The 14466-nt window shown below is 33.8% G+C and overlaps 4 protein-coding genes and 1 long non-coding RNA gene across 17 annotated transcripts; 3 read left to right on the top strand and 2 right to left on the bottom strand.

Moving 5' to 3' along the window:
- Positions 1-288: 288 nt before the first annotated feature.
- LOC143259178 (uncharacterized) lies at positions 289-1790 on the bottom strand. 6 transcript variants are annotated; one of them, XR_013032999.1, is made up of 4 exons: positions 1383-1790; positions 1002-1324; positions 880-928; positions 289-800 (listed from the first exon to the last, which is right to left on the bottom strand). It is a non-coding gene; the product is annotated as an uncharacterized LOC143259178 (long non-coding RNA). The 6 variants fall into 6 exon arrangements; XR_013033001.1 differs by having other exon boundaries at positions 1002-1138; positions 1198-1762; XR_013033000.1 differs by having other exon boundaries at positions 1002-1138; positions 1202-1760.
- A 520-nt stretch (positions 1791-2310) lies between these two features.
- LOC117218934 (nuclear exosome regulator NRDE2) lies at positions 2311-6871 on the top strand. 3 transcript variants are annotated; one of them, XM_033467682.2, is made up of 11 exons: positions 2313-2468; positions 2545-2885; positions 3092-3732; positions 3803-4166; positions 4256-4402; positions 4483-4751; positions 4837-5165; positions 5254-5794; positions 5869-6015; positions 6100-6275; positions 6348-6871. In XM_033467682.2, the coding sequence occupies exons 2-11, from the start codon at positions 2810-2812 to the stop codon at positions 6613-6615; spliced, it is 2958 nt and encodes a 985-aa protein (XP_033323573.2). In that variant the 5' UTR covers positions 2313-2468; positions 2545-2809; the 3' UTR covers positions 6616-6871. The 3 variants fall into 3 exon arrangements, with proteins under 3 accessions (XP_033323575.2, XP_033323573.2, XP_033323574.2); XM_033467684.2 differs by having other exon boundaries at positions 2311-2885; positions 6100-6223; positions 6363-6672; XM_033467683.2 differs by having other exon boundaries at positions 2315-2885; positions 6363-6871.
- On the top strand, positions 6813-8742 carry LOC143259177 (uncharacterized). 4 transcript variants are annotated; one of them, XM_076520351.1, is made up of 5 exons: positions 6813-6948; positions 7395-7556; positions 7649-7727; positions 7801-7929; positions 8242-8742. In XM_076520351.1, the coding sequence occupies exons 2-5, from the start codon at positions 7485-7487 to the stop codon at positions 8466-8468; spliced, it is 507 nt and encodes a 168-aa protein (XP_076376466.1). In that variant the 5' UTR covers positions 6813-6948; positions 7395-7484; the 3' UTR covers positions 8469-8742. The 4 variants fall into 4 exon arrangements, with proteins under 4 accessions (XP_076376466.1, XP_076376465.1, XP_076376468.1 ...); XM_076520350.1 differs by lacking the exon at positions 6813-6948 and adding an exon at positions 6976-7133; XM_076520353.1 differs by lacking the exon at positions 6813-6948 and adding an exon at positions 6996-7133 and having other exon boundaries at positions 7400-7556.
- LOC117218968 (DNA fragmentation factor subunit alpha) lies at positions 7951-14440 on the bottom strand. 3 transcript variants are annotated; one of them, XM_076520349.1, is made up of 4 exons: positions 14352-14440; positions 10763-10942; positions 10341-10653; positions 7951-10258 (listed from the first exon to the last, which is right to left on the bottom strand). In XM_076520349.1, exons 2-4 carry the CDS (start codon positions 10938-10940, stop codon positions 10138-10140), a joined length of 612 nt encoding a protein of 203 aa, XP_076376464.1. In that variant the 5' UTR covers positions 10941-10942; positions 14352-14440; the 3' UTR covers positions 7951-10137. The 3 variants fall into 3 exon arrangements, with proteins under 3 accessions (XP_076376464.1, XP_033323636.1, XP_033323634.1); XM_033467745.2 differs by lacking the exon at positions 14352-14440 and adding an exon at positions 11520-11634; XM_033467743.2 differs by lacking the exon at positions 14352-14440 and adding an exon at positions 11345-11474.
- On the top strand, positions 12455-14320 carry LOC117218966 (D-beta-hydroxybutyrate dehydrogenase, mitochondrial). The gene is made up of 6 exons (XM_033467740.2): positions 12455-12670; positions 12883-12966; positions 13051-13225; positions 13335-13456; positions 13534-13638; positions 13729-14320. Exons 1-6 carry the CDS (start codon positions 12455-12457, stop codon positions 14125-14127), a joined length of 1101 nt encoding a protein of 366 aa, XP_033323631.2. The 3' UTR covers positions 14128-14320.
- Positions 14441-14466: the final 26 nt, after the last annotated feature.

The raw sequence follows: 14466 nt of genomic DNA, 5'->3' as shown, positions 1-14466 counted from the left end.
AATCTTGTCATTGCGCGGCTTGAGATGACGTTTGGGAGGAGGTATTAATGATAATACTAATTAGCTATTAAACTATATAATAATCAAATGTGTGTGCATCATATCAAATACATCAATTATATCCTCTTACAATTTATACAAACACGTATCTAGAATCGGAGATATAGTCAAACTAGGAATTTTCAATTCAAAGTAACCCATTATAACCTAGCAATACAAATTTATTAAGTCAACCGAAAAGTCCTAGCAATACAAATTTATTAAGTCAACCGAAAAGTAATCAAAATCTTTCCTTGTCTTTCTTCCAAAAAAAATACATTTATTTATTAAACAAATCATACATTTTAATCAACTAAATACTGTACACCATTTTTCAAACACCTTTTACCACCATAGAAGCAGTTCTTGGATTCTTGGATTCTTCGACATATCATATGTCCGACTATTGGGGACGACGTCCAGACAATCTGGACGCCAACACTGGTCACGTCCGTGTCATAACTGCTCGCAAAAACTCCACGTGTTTCTTCCTTCCCGATGGAACAACATCTGCCAACATTCAATTTTATCCAAACCAAACAAACTGGACTTGCACCGCTTTCAAAACAAACGCTCCATATTTATTCTTACAGAAACTAGCTCCACTGTCTTCTTCCCTACCAGTCTCCCCGATACATCTTTTTCTTTTTCTTTTTCTTATTTATGCAAAGTCTTCCCTACTTTCTTCCCATCTTTCAACTTTCAACCATAAATCTTCCTTCGCATCATCCACTTCACAGCATCTAATTGCCGAGAGTCCACTGCGGAATTCAGAAAACTGTAATCATACCATACCTTTCAAATCACATTTATATTCACAAACATTTATCATACGCATACTTATTCTTCTTTAGGAATAGTTCATCAAAACTATCTTCATTTCACCAATCTGTAATAGAAAACAACCTTCACCATTCATCTATTCGATTAAACTCATCTTAATATTAATCATTGCAACATACCTGGCTAATGCATTTCCTAAACTGTCTGCATTTTTATTCATCTAAACTTCTTCTTGGTTCGTCCAACGCGAAAATTCCGTAATCTTTACAAAAAAAGTCTCCGCTATGGCAAGTCCTGTAATTATAGAAGCTAGAACCTGAAATTAGCATTCTAGAAATCAACCAATTTACTGTTTTCTGCTTAACGATACTTTACCCACCGTCCATGGTTTACTTTAAATTCATAGTTTTATTACGTCTCTCATCATAGATTTCGGTACAAAAATTAAACAATAATATTTATGTATCGATAGTCGGAAGTCCTTCTGTACTGTCTGTTCGACCTAATATAACAAGTATACCTGTAAATAGGATAACTCTTTAGAATTACGTTCTCTTTACCTGCTTTTTTTAACGTCTTTGCTATATTATATCGTTATTATTAATGAATCGCCATAATTATTGTTTTTTGGCTATCCTGCAGTACACGCTGCATGTAGCGCCTCTGTCGAAGAAAAGATGAAGCTCCGTTCCGATATCCGTACAGCGCCAATCGATGCAGTGACAAAAGGCTCAAACTGTTAGCCAAATTATCGGCGATAAATTTTGGCTACCGGTTTCAGCGTTTTCCCGCTAGATGGGGGGCAAACACCGTCTGTCGAGTAAATATAGTTCTCCTGTACAGATCGACACCTCGAATTCATTTTGCAAACTCGCATACTCGAATCCCCCGATACGTTTAACGTTCAACGTTTCGCATCGATAACGGTTATTTCAAACGAATGTAGAGAATTATGAACTTGACACAAGAAACATGAGGCCGGTAAAAGAAATTGCGTAACCATTGATTATGAAAGTGGTACAATTCCAATTTCCATAGACAGGTGGCGGGTTAGTGGCCACCGGTGGCTTCACAATTGTTACTATTTTAGTTTACTTATTTTATTTTCCTTCAACAATGGATAATTTCATATTCACATCGGATAATGATATAGGTAAGAAGAAATAGTAAATCAATGTTATGACAATTGAGAATATTTATTTTATTTTCAATAAATTTACATAGAAATAAGACCCATAAATATAAACAAAAGAATAACGAACTGTGATATAGAAGAATCAAGGAGTGCATTTTGCGCGCGTTTCTCCCCACCCCACGACCCTCGCGCGGCACCCCCCCCTTTGGCGCCCCCCCCCTCTCGGCGACACCCCCTCCCCGCCGCAATATCGATAATTTGGCTAGCAGTTTGAGCCTTTTGTCACTTCATCGATTGGCGCTGTACGGATATCGGAACGGAGCTTCATCTTTTCCTCGACAGAGGCGCTACATGCAGCGTGTACTGCAGGATAACCAAAAAACCGTTAATTATGGCAAAATTAAGGCATTAGAAATTAAATCAAGTACATGGAACTGTTCGGGAGAATCTGCTGCATCGATATCGTGTAAGAAAACCCAAACTACGGTAGCGTTAAGTATAATTACATAAGGTAAGTTATCGATATAGTCTATGCCCGCTAATATTAATATAGTTTGTTTAACCTAATGTAACAAGTATATCTGTAGTTGGTAATGTAACTACTATCGTAGTTCAATATACATACATACGTACATATGTAATATAACCAAAAATGACTTCCATATTGGAAATATTGACAACCGTATGAAGATTTTAATCGCAGAAAACGCTTGCCACAAACGCAAGCGATAAATGTTGTAAAACAAATCGATTCATGTATAACACATGCGTTTTCGTCGCCCGTTTCCTTGCTAGGAATATCATTTCCATGCGACTTCTACACAACTATTGATAGTGTACATTGCCAAAGTCATGTCCTTATTTCCTGCTTATTCCATTGAGACAAACGAAGCTATAACATCGAGTAAACCAGAAAATCTTTTACAAGGTTAGTAAAACCTGTTTACATCGTATCGCGCGCGTTATTGTTTATAATTAAACGACGAATTTTTATCCAATTCCCCGCATCTTGTTGCATGCAAATGCTTTCTTGCATTTGTTAGTTTCGTACATGTTATAAACGCATGAAGATTCACATTCTACTTCAAACTTATAATATGATTTTCATATAATGTAACTGTTTTGTAATTGTAGGCGATGTATCGAGCAGTTGGTTACAAAATGGTAGTTGTTTGGATCAGATTTCATCTTACAATTTTATAGATTTCTCTTCAGAGTCTTCGAATGAAGATAGAAGCAGAGTGTTTTCCTCCGATGAAAAACAGACGTTCCACAATGTTATATCGTCGAGTAAAGAGAGGTCTGTGTATAGAGGAAGAAAACATCGCAAACATATTAAAAAGAAAAAGAAAGAAAGAAAAAAGTATGGAACAACAGAGAAAACGTATTACAAGCAAGAAGTGGAAAATGTATATTTTGAAGATAAACGTCGAGATAAGGGAAATAGTACGGTAGAGACGCTTTGTTCTAGAGCTAGACCGTATTACAATACTCGGAGAAATTCCATAGGTTTTATATCCTATGAGCATCGAAAAAAGGATTCTTACGAAAGATACTATGCGAATAACATAGATCTTATAGATAAACATAAGAAACGAAAAAGTAATAACATTACAAAGGAATCCGTGCACGATTCGTTTAAAGAAATAGAATATCCTTTCTTGTCGAATGGTATCTCTGTAGAATTACAAAAGACTAAAACTAAAGAATATAATGAAATGTTGACAGATGATCCAAGCAATGTTAAACTATGGATCGAATACATTCAATTTCAGGTACGTGGCTCTTATTATTTTCTCGGTATTGTTAATGTCTTTTATACGAGTAACGTGTACGATGCGACAGGACACGTTGGAGTACTTTCAAAAGTATCAAACAACAAAGGATGTTCGTAGAGCAGCAACAATGAAAAAATTATCTATTGTCGAGAAGGCTTTAGAAAAAAATATAGACTCCACTCGGTTGCTAAAGTTGAAATTATCTTTAATGGAAGAGTTATTACCAGCCGATGAATTTTCAAAACAGCTCGAAACATTAGTAAACAAGGATTCGGGAAACATAATTTTATGGCAAGGATTAATCATGGCTACACAAGCTTCCATAGCGATATGCACTGTACCAAAAGTATTGGATTTATATTCAAAATGTTTTTGTGTTTTGAAACAAAAAGCTAGAATGAATCCTCGAGTATACGACGAAGGATTATTAGGTAAGTTATGCAAAAACCTATGGTTTACTTAGATTCTTGCAAGGCATTCGGTTAGATAATATTATTTAAACTTTGTTTTATACCAACAGAGATGTTGTGTTGGTGCCTAATGTTTCTGAGACACACCGGACTTTGGGAACAAATGTGGGAAACGATACGTTTGAATCTCAGTTTGAATCTCAGTTTAGGAAAGGACAGTCTATCCTTTCAAAAAACAATAGATGAAAAGAAATTAAGTATGGATCATTAAAAAATATTAACATCACTCCTTTTCTGTTCAATCTTACTACTGATTTGCGATTTGCGATTTGTACAGTTGGAATGGAAGAGGTAATATTAATGTCGAGATTACCACTCAATCAACTGTGGCAAAGAACAGAATCGTTAAGAGAAAATTGTCACTGGATCAGTGTCAGCAGGGACGAATTGGAATTAACTGGAGATTCTCGAAGATTCGTCTTGCCCGACGATGTTGCCGATTTTGTACATCCTATATTATCGCGAAATTTGAATTTCCAAATGTCGGTACACATGCTACTTCTACTTAAAGTGCCACTTCTACCTACTCGAGATTACATGTTACAGGTAAAAGTATAGATAGATATCTTGCTTTCGGTACTGTAGAAAGAATCATGCTATCTATATATGTATATGTTTTGTTGCATTACAGATGTTGTGCTTAAACAAATTTGAATGGAGCACAGAGACTTCGGAAGTACTACTTCCATTTGCTTATCCTGTAGCCGGTGAAATGACTGGGAATAACGAAAGAAGAGAATTATTGAATGGTATACTAGAAGGAGGATTAACATCGGGTCCTCAATATCTCAAGTTTCATCCGGCACAGGAATCTTATCTGGATTTTATACGAGACACGTTTTCTACGATAGCCGAAAATTTACCGCCTTTGCAACGTACAAGCATATATATTTGGTGGTTACGATTTGAGAGATTGCTCATTTTTCTTCGCAAAGATGACTCTATAAAATATGACAACAAGTACAATTCCTTTCACTTATCCATTTAATATAACAACTTCACACATAGTAGAAATATACATATTACATGTTTTTGTTTTATTCTATAGATGGAAGAAATTGAAAACAACGTTAAAAGAATTCTTGAAGAAAGAGGAGAATAGGAACAACTTACATTTTTACAAAGAATATGCATTAATAGAAAAAGAAATGGGAAGATTTGATAATTGTGTAAATATTTTGGAAACGGCGATTAAGTCTCAATACTCCTGCCCGTCGGCAATATCTGATTCCGACGAGAAAACGGCACTCTTCAGTTTATATCGAACATTCATTGAAATTTTACTTGACACTAATACGTACAAAGATACGCATAAAATTCGAATATTGAATGTTGTTAAACAAATGGTTATCGAGGCCGATGGAAATCAATTGCAACGCGCCAAAATATATTTAGAAAAATATGTGAAAAGTTTTTTACAAGAAATTTCTGCAGACGATGAAACCGACACGTACTTTCTACCAAATCTGAAATCCGACGCGATCGTATGTTACGCGTACTTGTTGTACACAGAGGACTTTGATATTAGTAAAGTAACAAATCTGTTTGCAGATTTCATAAATCACTTCAAAAACTGTCGTTGTATGCAGGTAGTAATGCGGTTCACTCATCAGACTACTCTATATACATTAAATATATTGCATATGCTACATTTGTGTTTCAGGAAATATTATACGAAAGTCAAATTGCAATCTTGCAATTGCATTACAGACGATTTCGAGAAGTAAACATTTTGAAAAGTATATTAAATGAAATGTTAAACATATATCCAAACAACTTCTCTGCTCTTTCGATGTTGGCATGTATCGAGGTAAAGACTACTACATTCTAAACAAAAAGTATCCTTCGATGTCCAACATTTTATTTCTCAACGAATTTTGTTTTTATCCAACAGAGTAACTCGCCAATTTGGAAGTTTAATAGCCAGAGCACGAAACTGTCGTTGTGGAAAGCATTTGCTATGTGTTTAGCTATTCGTAAACGTATTCATTTCTTAAGAACACGTGAAGACTCTGTCGGTATGAATGCAGCAGTAAATAAGTTATTTAATTTTCATCAAATTCTTGCATCGTATGTTTTCAATAAATTTCTCTTCATTTTTTGCACTTTATGTATAGATATTAGATAATAATAGGAAATAAGTGTTCATATTTACAGAGAACAAACAACCAGGTGTTGCCCCTTGTTATGGAGATTGTACATGCTCCTTCTCAGAGAATGTAATTTATGTGAAAAAAAGGGAGAAGAAGTGTATCATAAAAGTGTAGCGCAATGCCCCTGGGTTAGAAGCATATATATTGATGCAGCTGAAATTGCACCTCAACTACTTACGCAAATTCAAGATGTGATACGCGAAAAAGAATTAAGAATGCATGTTACTCCCGAAGAATTGGACATATTACGTGGTTGAGATTTCATGTTCATACAGGGGAAAATACAAAGCACGGAGATTCAGAAAATGATAAAAGCTTGGTGTATATAATTTGAGCAGCAAAAATTTTCTATACATATTACATAGTTACTATTTCTACTATGTTACATAATTTTCCGGATTTCTTTTAGTTAATCAATATTTTCTAAGTTTATTACTGTGCGCGCGCGCGCGCGCGCGTGTATATACAAATGTATTTGATTAAAATGCCTATAAACAAAAAAACTACATATTATTTACTTATTGTACTCATTATGGAATCTTGAGAAAATATTAACTACATAATCTCCTTAACAACGATGATACTTCTAAGTAAGTAGACGAATTGTGTTGGCTTTGGACTCTTATCGAATCAAGTTTTGTAGCAATCAGTTGACTTACGCGATAGGGAATCGCGGTTAGAAATACTAAGTGTATTGTATATACAATTGTTTGTAAATGTACAATTTGTATACGAAGGAAGTTAACATCGAGATTGGTCTTCGAAAATAATTTCGGTATTTAAGAATAGAAATATATGCAATATAATATGGAAACCTTAGTCTTTTCTTCCACGAATCATTGAATTTCAATAGAGAATAGTACAGGTTAAGTTAATCTTTATTGTGAATAATTTCTGCATCGCAATGTCTTTATTAATTACTTACGTAAAAAAAAAAATCATCTTCATTTTGTTATACATTGCTCAAGGAACCATATAAATATAATAAAATGCAAAGTAATTTTTTGCCTTGTTAATTTGCAATTGATTCTTTCAGCATAGAAGACTTCTAAATTCCAATTTATAATTCTTTGTTGAGAAGATATACGAATATTTCCAAGTTTCGTCTTTGGAACTATTATACAACATGGATATGAAGGCTGTCGTTGTCTCTGGAGAAGCTCCAGAATCCGATGATGATAGTGCAAATGTTGCCACTGTATGATACTTTTATATTACTTTACAAATTATGTTAATCAAAAATATAAGTATACAAAGAAAATCATGGAATAATCGTAATGCTGTATGTAGGGTATGGAATTTTCTTCTACGCGAAATCCTAATTATTGTGGCACTATAATTTCTGGTGAAGCACCTGAATCCGACGATGGTAAGATTATTCTTTTCGTAATGTACTTTTTTCTAAAAATAACTTTACCCTAACACATAATTACTCCGACCAGATGGAACAAGTTTAAGCAGCATTAGCGGAGCAGTAGATGCTATAGCGTGTATGCCTTACACTGACATCAAAATACCAAAATCAAAAAAATATTCCATCAGATATAACAGTTTGCTACACAAGAAATTATGTAAGTAAGCAACTTCTCTCGTTATATTAAAGTTCGTTAATATCATTTTATTAATACTGTAGTAATACAATATGCAGAACTATTCTAATATATCATCTAATAATTCTGATGCGAAAGAATGTATTGCAACGTAATTTAATTTAATCTTCTTTTCGGGCTGATTTTTGTCACTCTATCAACATCAATCGCTTACAAGCATTTTGCATTTGAATTACTTTATATTCATATTACACGGATAGTCTATAACATTGAATTTTCCAAAGAAATGCGCGGTACTTGATATTTTAATTAATAAATCTTGTAATGAAACAGACGAATGCAACAAAACATTGGACAAAGATCTTGTGCAAATGATCGAGGGTACAATCGACGCCGCCACGCAAGACTTGTCATGCGTTAATCGACAACTGTTAAAAAGTGAATTGATTCTTCAAGAAGCGGTCTGTCAGTTGCGTAGTGCCTGCATTCGAACAAAAGATACTTCAAGCGTCTTGCATCAGCTTATGGATGTCAACTTTCTACATTCTGTTAAAACTTAATTTTCACAAGTATATACATATATGTATAATGTACATAATACTTAAGAAGGAACACAAGATAATAATAGCGGTAACAATGATAATATGAGAAAAAGAGGATAGTGTAATACGATGAGTCGGTATAAATATATTGGACACCATGCAATTAAGAGAAAAGAAAAATAATATACACGTGCTATTCTCACAGGATTTGGTGGGTAGGATATATTATTATATTGAGCATTAGTTGTTCTCTTTCATTGGCAGTTCTATTAAATATATTAATTGTTTCCTAGCGCGTCTTAAAATTTAATTAAAACATTGCTTCTTCCGATGTATCGTAAAGAAAGATCGTTAAACACGACGTACAGAACAAATTTGAAATGTACTTGCGCATTCGCATACTGGATCGTTGCATTTTAAATATCCGAATGACAATAAATCTGGACATTATTTCGTAATATACAGATATTGAGGTATATATCAAAGAATGTCACGATATTTTAATAAGAATGTTTCTGTAAAGAGTAAACATAAGCAACGTGGACTTGACGTTCGTCAGATCCATAGTATTGTTTTTATAGATTTTAAATGGTAGGTTAGTGTTTTAGAATACGAAGAAATTGTCTTCTTATTCTTATTATAAGTACAGATACAACGACATAATCTTTATCTTGTTATATGGCTTACTCTGCATATGCCTAATCTTTTCAGAAACACAAGTTTTGCGCACATGTTTTCTCCATTTCCTGCAATTTCTTCTTTTTTTTTTTTTTTTTTTATTAAATGCATAACTTTGTTTGGTATCAAAGGCTGATATTGTTTCTTTTTTCTCTTCTATTACAACACTAAATTTAGTGTATAATGAATTGGTGATCGTAATGGGGATGCACTCTTTCTCTATAAATTCAGTCTTAAACATTTCATCAATCTTCGTTGAACTAAAGCTTGGTGTAATATATCTACGTACAAAAGTTCATAAACCAAACGTGTCGGCCTTTTGCTAATACTGATATGACAACATCGTGACGGAATGTTTTCTTTGACATAATATTTCTATATAGTTTTGGTTTACGTGATACATTCAGATTATTTAACTGCTAAATTGCATTGTACGCGACTATGCGTGTGTATTTAAGACCTCATGTTACAGGAAAGCAATTCCTTATGCCACATTCTATAAAATAAGTAACACTGACGCATATTTGTGCCACTGATTTGCAGAAAATAAAAAAGGAAGATGCTAAAAATAATTTACTATTAATGTAAAGTATAACTATACATACTGTTAGAATATTAACTTATAGTATGGACAAGCATCAACTTTCAATGGATTTCCTTTTTTGCTAATAAATTTATGTGTCCACATATTTAGTAGATACTTGCAAATACTTCAGAAATAATTTTCGGCCATCCGCCAGAGACATAGGAACTTTATAGTTCCTGCATTTCTGTCTATTCTCATTTCAAATAGAAGAATCTCAATATTTCCATTGATGCAAACATTCAATTTTCATGAATGGTACACGGTGGTAGAAGGTAGCGCAATAGAATATTGCACTATGAATGTGTTACGGGCTCAATTCCAGAAAAGGATTAGTGTTTGTTGTAGTTGGCGACCTTTGTAAAATATGCGACGTCGCACTCGGTACATGTTGGCCAATGTGAGGGCGCCCACCCCCCACATGGCCTACGCTCGCTCCATCTCCCCACCACTAGCATACATCTGAAGAAGAGCCATAGACTCTTGTGCTTGCCGCTTTTCAGCCAAAAATCTGCCCGAAGCTTCTTTCAACTGCTCCAAGAAGATTCTGAAATAATTCGTTAAAAACGAATAACGATACCTCTTGGAATTATATGAATTAAACAACTATGAAATTTGATTTCGTTTACCTGTCTGGTACTATATCGGCTAAGCTGTCTGGATCCATATCGCTCAGTAATTCTAGATCGCTTCCACCTAGCAACGATATATGCGACGGGTCACCGTGCAATGATGAAACCAATGGTTCTATCGGTGGTCTATGTCTTCTCAACTCATCTCCTCTTAAACCACTTTCTATGTTGTCAACATCATCTACAACAATATACCGAGAAGCAGCTTTACTACTTCCAGCTGCTATCCATTTTTGATCTCCATGCAGAACCATTAAACTAGTGTTTCTTTCTAATGTTGCAAAATATTCTTCGTCATCTACTTCTGTGCCTATAAGAAGAAAAAGAAACAAGTGAAAAATGTGTTAACGATATCCATGTTTGTACAGTGGCATCAAGGAAAATTTGAATCAAAGTAAACTGTGATATTATTACGTTACCATCTTGTTCTAAAACTATTGTGAGTTCTGCATCCAAGGGCAACGACAAACGGCTTCTTGCAATACTAGTTAATTCTTTCAGAGAAGACGCAGTGATGCCCTTACGCTTTTCTCTAGCATGATCAACAATTTTGTAAGGGTTGCCCAGCCCCTGTGATATTCCTGCTGTTTCCGACATTGCTGTTTCAAATTACAAGTTAGAAAAATCTTAAAACAACTCACTGGAATGTCGGTATGTTTTTCTAGGCGAAACAAATGTAGGTCAACTATATATTTATATATATATATATATATATATATATATATATATACATATATATACATATATATATAGATATATATATATAGATATAGATATAGATATATATTAAATTTCTGGCATCGAAAGTATACTTTCATTAAAAGAATTGACTGCTACTAAGGCTCGATTATCGTTGCACATTATTTTTTATCAACGTTGGCGAGTATCGTCAAATCAATTTGCAAATTGCACTATATTTGCAAATGTCAACTCGTTATTGGCCACAAAGAATCTTCGTAGAATTTTCGTTAGAAAAACATTACAACGATACTTGAACGCACTAGGTATAAAGTTGTATGGTTTGAATGTCAGTTCAAAGAAAGGGCAGTGGTTTGGATTGCGTTAGATTGTTGAGTTTTACTGAGATTCTCTACGATGTTTAACAATTTACAGATTACGAATAAAAAATTTGGAAAAGCTTATAAAGATGATTAACGTTCGAGTGACTGAACTGACCGTATGTCAACTCAACACTGGGTCAATGGTGCAACTACCCCTCCTATTTATATTCTCTGTAGACTATCGCGTACGGTGCTACTGAGAGACAGCCTCACGTATACTCACGTATTCCCTCCCAACATGGCACCTACGCGGAAATCAATAACCAACCCTACTCTAACAGTAATATTATTTTTTCTTTTATTTTATTACTATTAAACTGTTTAGATTACAGGAAAATTATTTCTTCGATATTAATACGATAATAATTCAATACAATAAATTTCAAATGAATTATATTGCACATAATAACATCCATTATGTATCATCAATCATACATAGGCATGTATGTACATATATGTATAGTTCGATATTTGTTGTACATATGTAGTATTTTTATAAAATATAGAAAGGATAACCGACCAATTATTTTTGAACATATTATATCTATATTTAATTTTCTATGAAAATACCAAAGAGAGTTGTATACACTACCCATGTGTATACATATTACATTTTAAACCCAATGAAAATCATTCATGCAATGTACATAAATACTGTTTTTATCTAGCTACATTTATTTATAAGTAATTTTTACACTTTACATTGGAACATGACATGACTTCAGACATATCAGAAATATTTGAACATTCGCATTTGTTTCCAAACAACAAAATGTGTTAACGATCAATTGGTAAGAATTTTTTTTATTTTATAAATATAGTACTAAAATGAAATTATTATAATTATCGTGGTAACATGTTCACTTTTACTAGGATCTCAGAATTTAAGACACAGCACTGTGGTTAAATATAGATCAATGAGACTGGACACTGTTTTAAGTTTAAAGTTAGCTCGGAGTTAGCCCAGTTAGGGCTCTTAGCTTAGCCGCAAATCTCATTCGAATGGAGCTGATTGTATGTGTATAAAAATTGAAGAACTTTCGGTCAGAGATGCCTTTACCAAGTGGGAATAAAGAACCGGATGACAGTCAAACATGGGAATTAGCAGAAAGATGTTTTCTTCCAATTGCATTTTCTCATGCAGTTGCAGTTATCTTAGCAACTATACTGAATACATTAGGTATATCGCAAACATCCAGTTTTGTGCTATTTCTCTTACTTCTGGTTATATCCATAGGATCTACATTGTTTTATCATAACTTGAAGGTACGTTTCTCAGACTATGTATGCATGCATGTATGTATGTATGTATGCAAGTGATCCAAACACAATTGTAAACTAATACTCACGCAACATTGTTTTCAATTTACTAATCTATTATAAAAAATCTGCAAAAATATTGCTATTAAGTTTTAATCATAGAAACATAGATTTCTTCTTATTAATGGAGCAACCATCTATTAACACAAAATGTACAGGTAACAGCTGCTGGAAAAGCTGTGCTTATTACTGGATGCGATTCGAGAGTTGGATATACTTTGAGTAAACAATTAGATGAATTGGTAAGATTAACTTACTATATGTTATCACTATTGGTATCATTTTATATTTATATTATACTATGTCCACATACATATATTTTTAAGGGATTTACAGTGTTTGCTGGATTCTGTAACAAAGCAGAAAATGATGTAACAATGCAGAAATTGAAACAGGAAACATCTGGCAGGTTGCATATATTACAGTTAGATGTTACTAGTGAACATGATATTCATTCAACCTTTCTTTACATTAATGAAAATTTACCAGATGGTGCACCAGGTGTGTAAACTTAATTGCTATAAATAAACAAATATAAATTCGTTTTCTCTATACTCTCTCTCTCTCTCTCTCTCTCTCTCTTTACATTGAAAATCGTGTTACACATTAGGTTTATGGGCGTTAGTACATGCTGCAGCTTGGGTGACCTTAGGTGAATGCGAATGGGTACCTCCTTCTGTATTAAAACGCAGTATAGACATCAATTTTATTGGCCTTGCTCGATTAACTCAGGTAATTTTAATGCAGATATATAAGCACATAATCTATGAAATGAGCACACAAAGGTACCAATGATATTTTATTCAAAGGTTTTCCTACCACTCGTCAGAAGGTCTAAAGGTCGTGTTGTATTAGTTAGCAGCCTGTTAGCTCGTATACCCAGCCCAGTTCGTGGGATTTATTGTGCAGTCAAGGTAAATGAATTTTCTAAATTGAATGAGACTTTTCGTGCATCGATAAGATCCTTTGGTTAGACGAGTTGAAAGACACAATTTACTTAACAGGCTGCAGTCGATGCTTGGGGAACCTGTCTTAGAATGGAGATGAGAAGGTGGGGCGTAGATGTGGTAATTATCGAAACCGGTGAATACGTATCTGGAAATGCATGGTTAAAAGATAATAGCGCATTACTTGAACAAGCAAGAGATATGTGGACTCAGTTAGATCCACAGACTCGTAAAGAATATGGTCAAGAATTATTTCAGAAAGAAATGTTGGCTCTCGAAAAATATACGCAAGGTCCAGAAGCAGATTTGACGCCGGTAACTAGAGCTTTAACAGATGGTATAATAAAAACTTTTCCAATGAGAAGGTACACACCAGTTTCCCGTAAAGAGAGGATACAGGCTTTGTGTAGCGATTATCTCCCAAAACCAGTTTACGATATATTATACACAAATTAATGGAGAACAAGTTTGACAATTGAATTATTAGCGTTTAACATTATGTGAAACGACCAATAAAAATATAATTTATGTAATATCAACAAATAACGAGATAATTATTCTGGTGTGACTTTTAGATGAATTTTTATGAAGAAAGAAATTTTCCTTCAAAAACAATTACTATCTAAATAAATAGTACACAATATTGAAATTTGTATTAAAACATCTCGAAACACATTTACCCTCTCCTCTCCATCTTTACGTATTCCTTGTTTGCCCATTCACCAGTTCAGGCATGTGCGTACGTGTGTACTGCATACGTACATACATATACATATATATTATCCTTAAAAAAAT

Source organism: Megalopta genalis, chromosome 3, assembly GCF_051020955.1.
Source record: "Megalopta genalis isolate 19385.01 chromosome 3, iyMegGena1_principal, whole genome shotgun sequence".
In the NCBI taxonomy this organism is placed as follows: Eukaryota; Metazoa; Arthropoda; class Insecta; order Hymenoptera; family Halictidae; genus Megalopta; species Megalopta genalis.
Note: the sequence above shows the minus strand (reverse complement) of the source record. Positions and strands in the feature narration are given on the sequence as shown.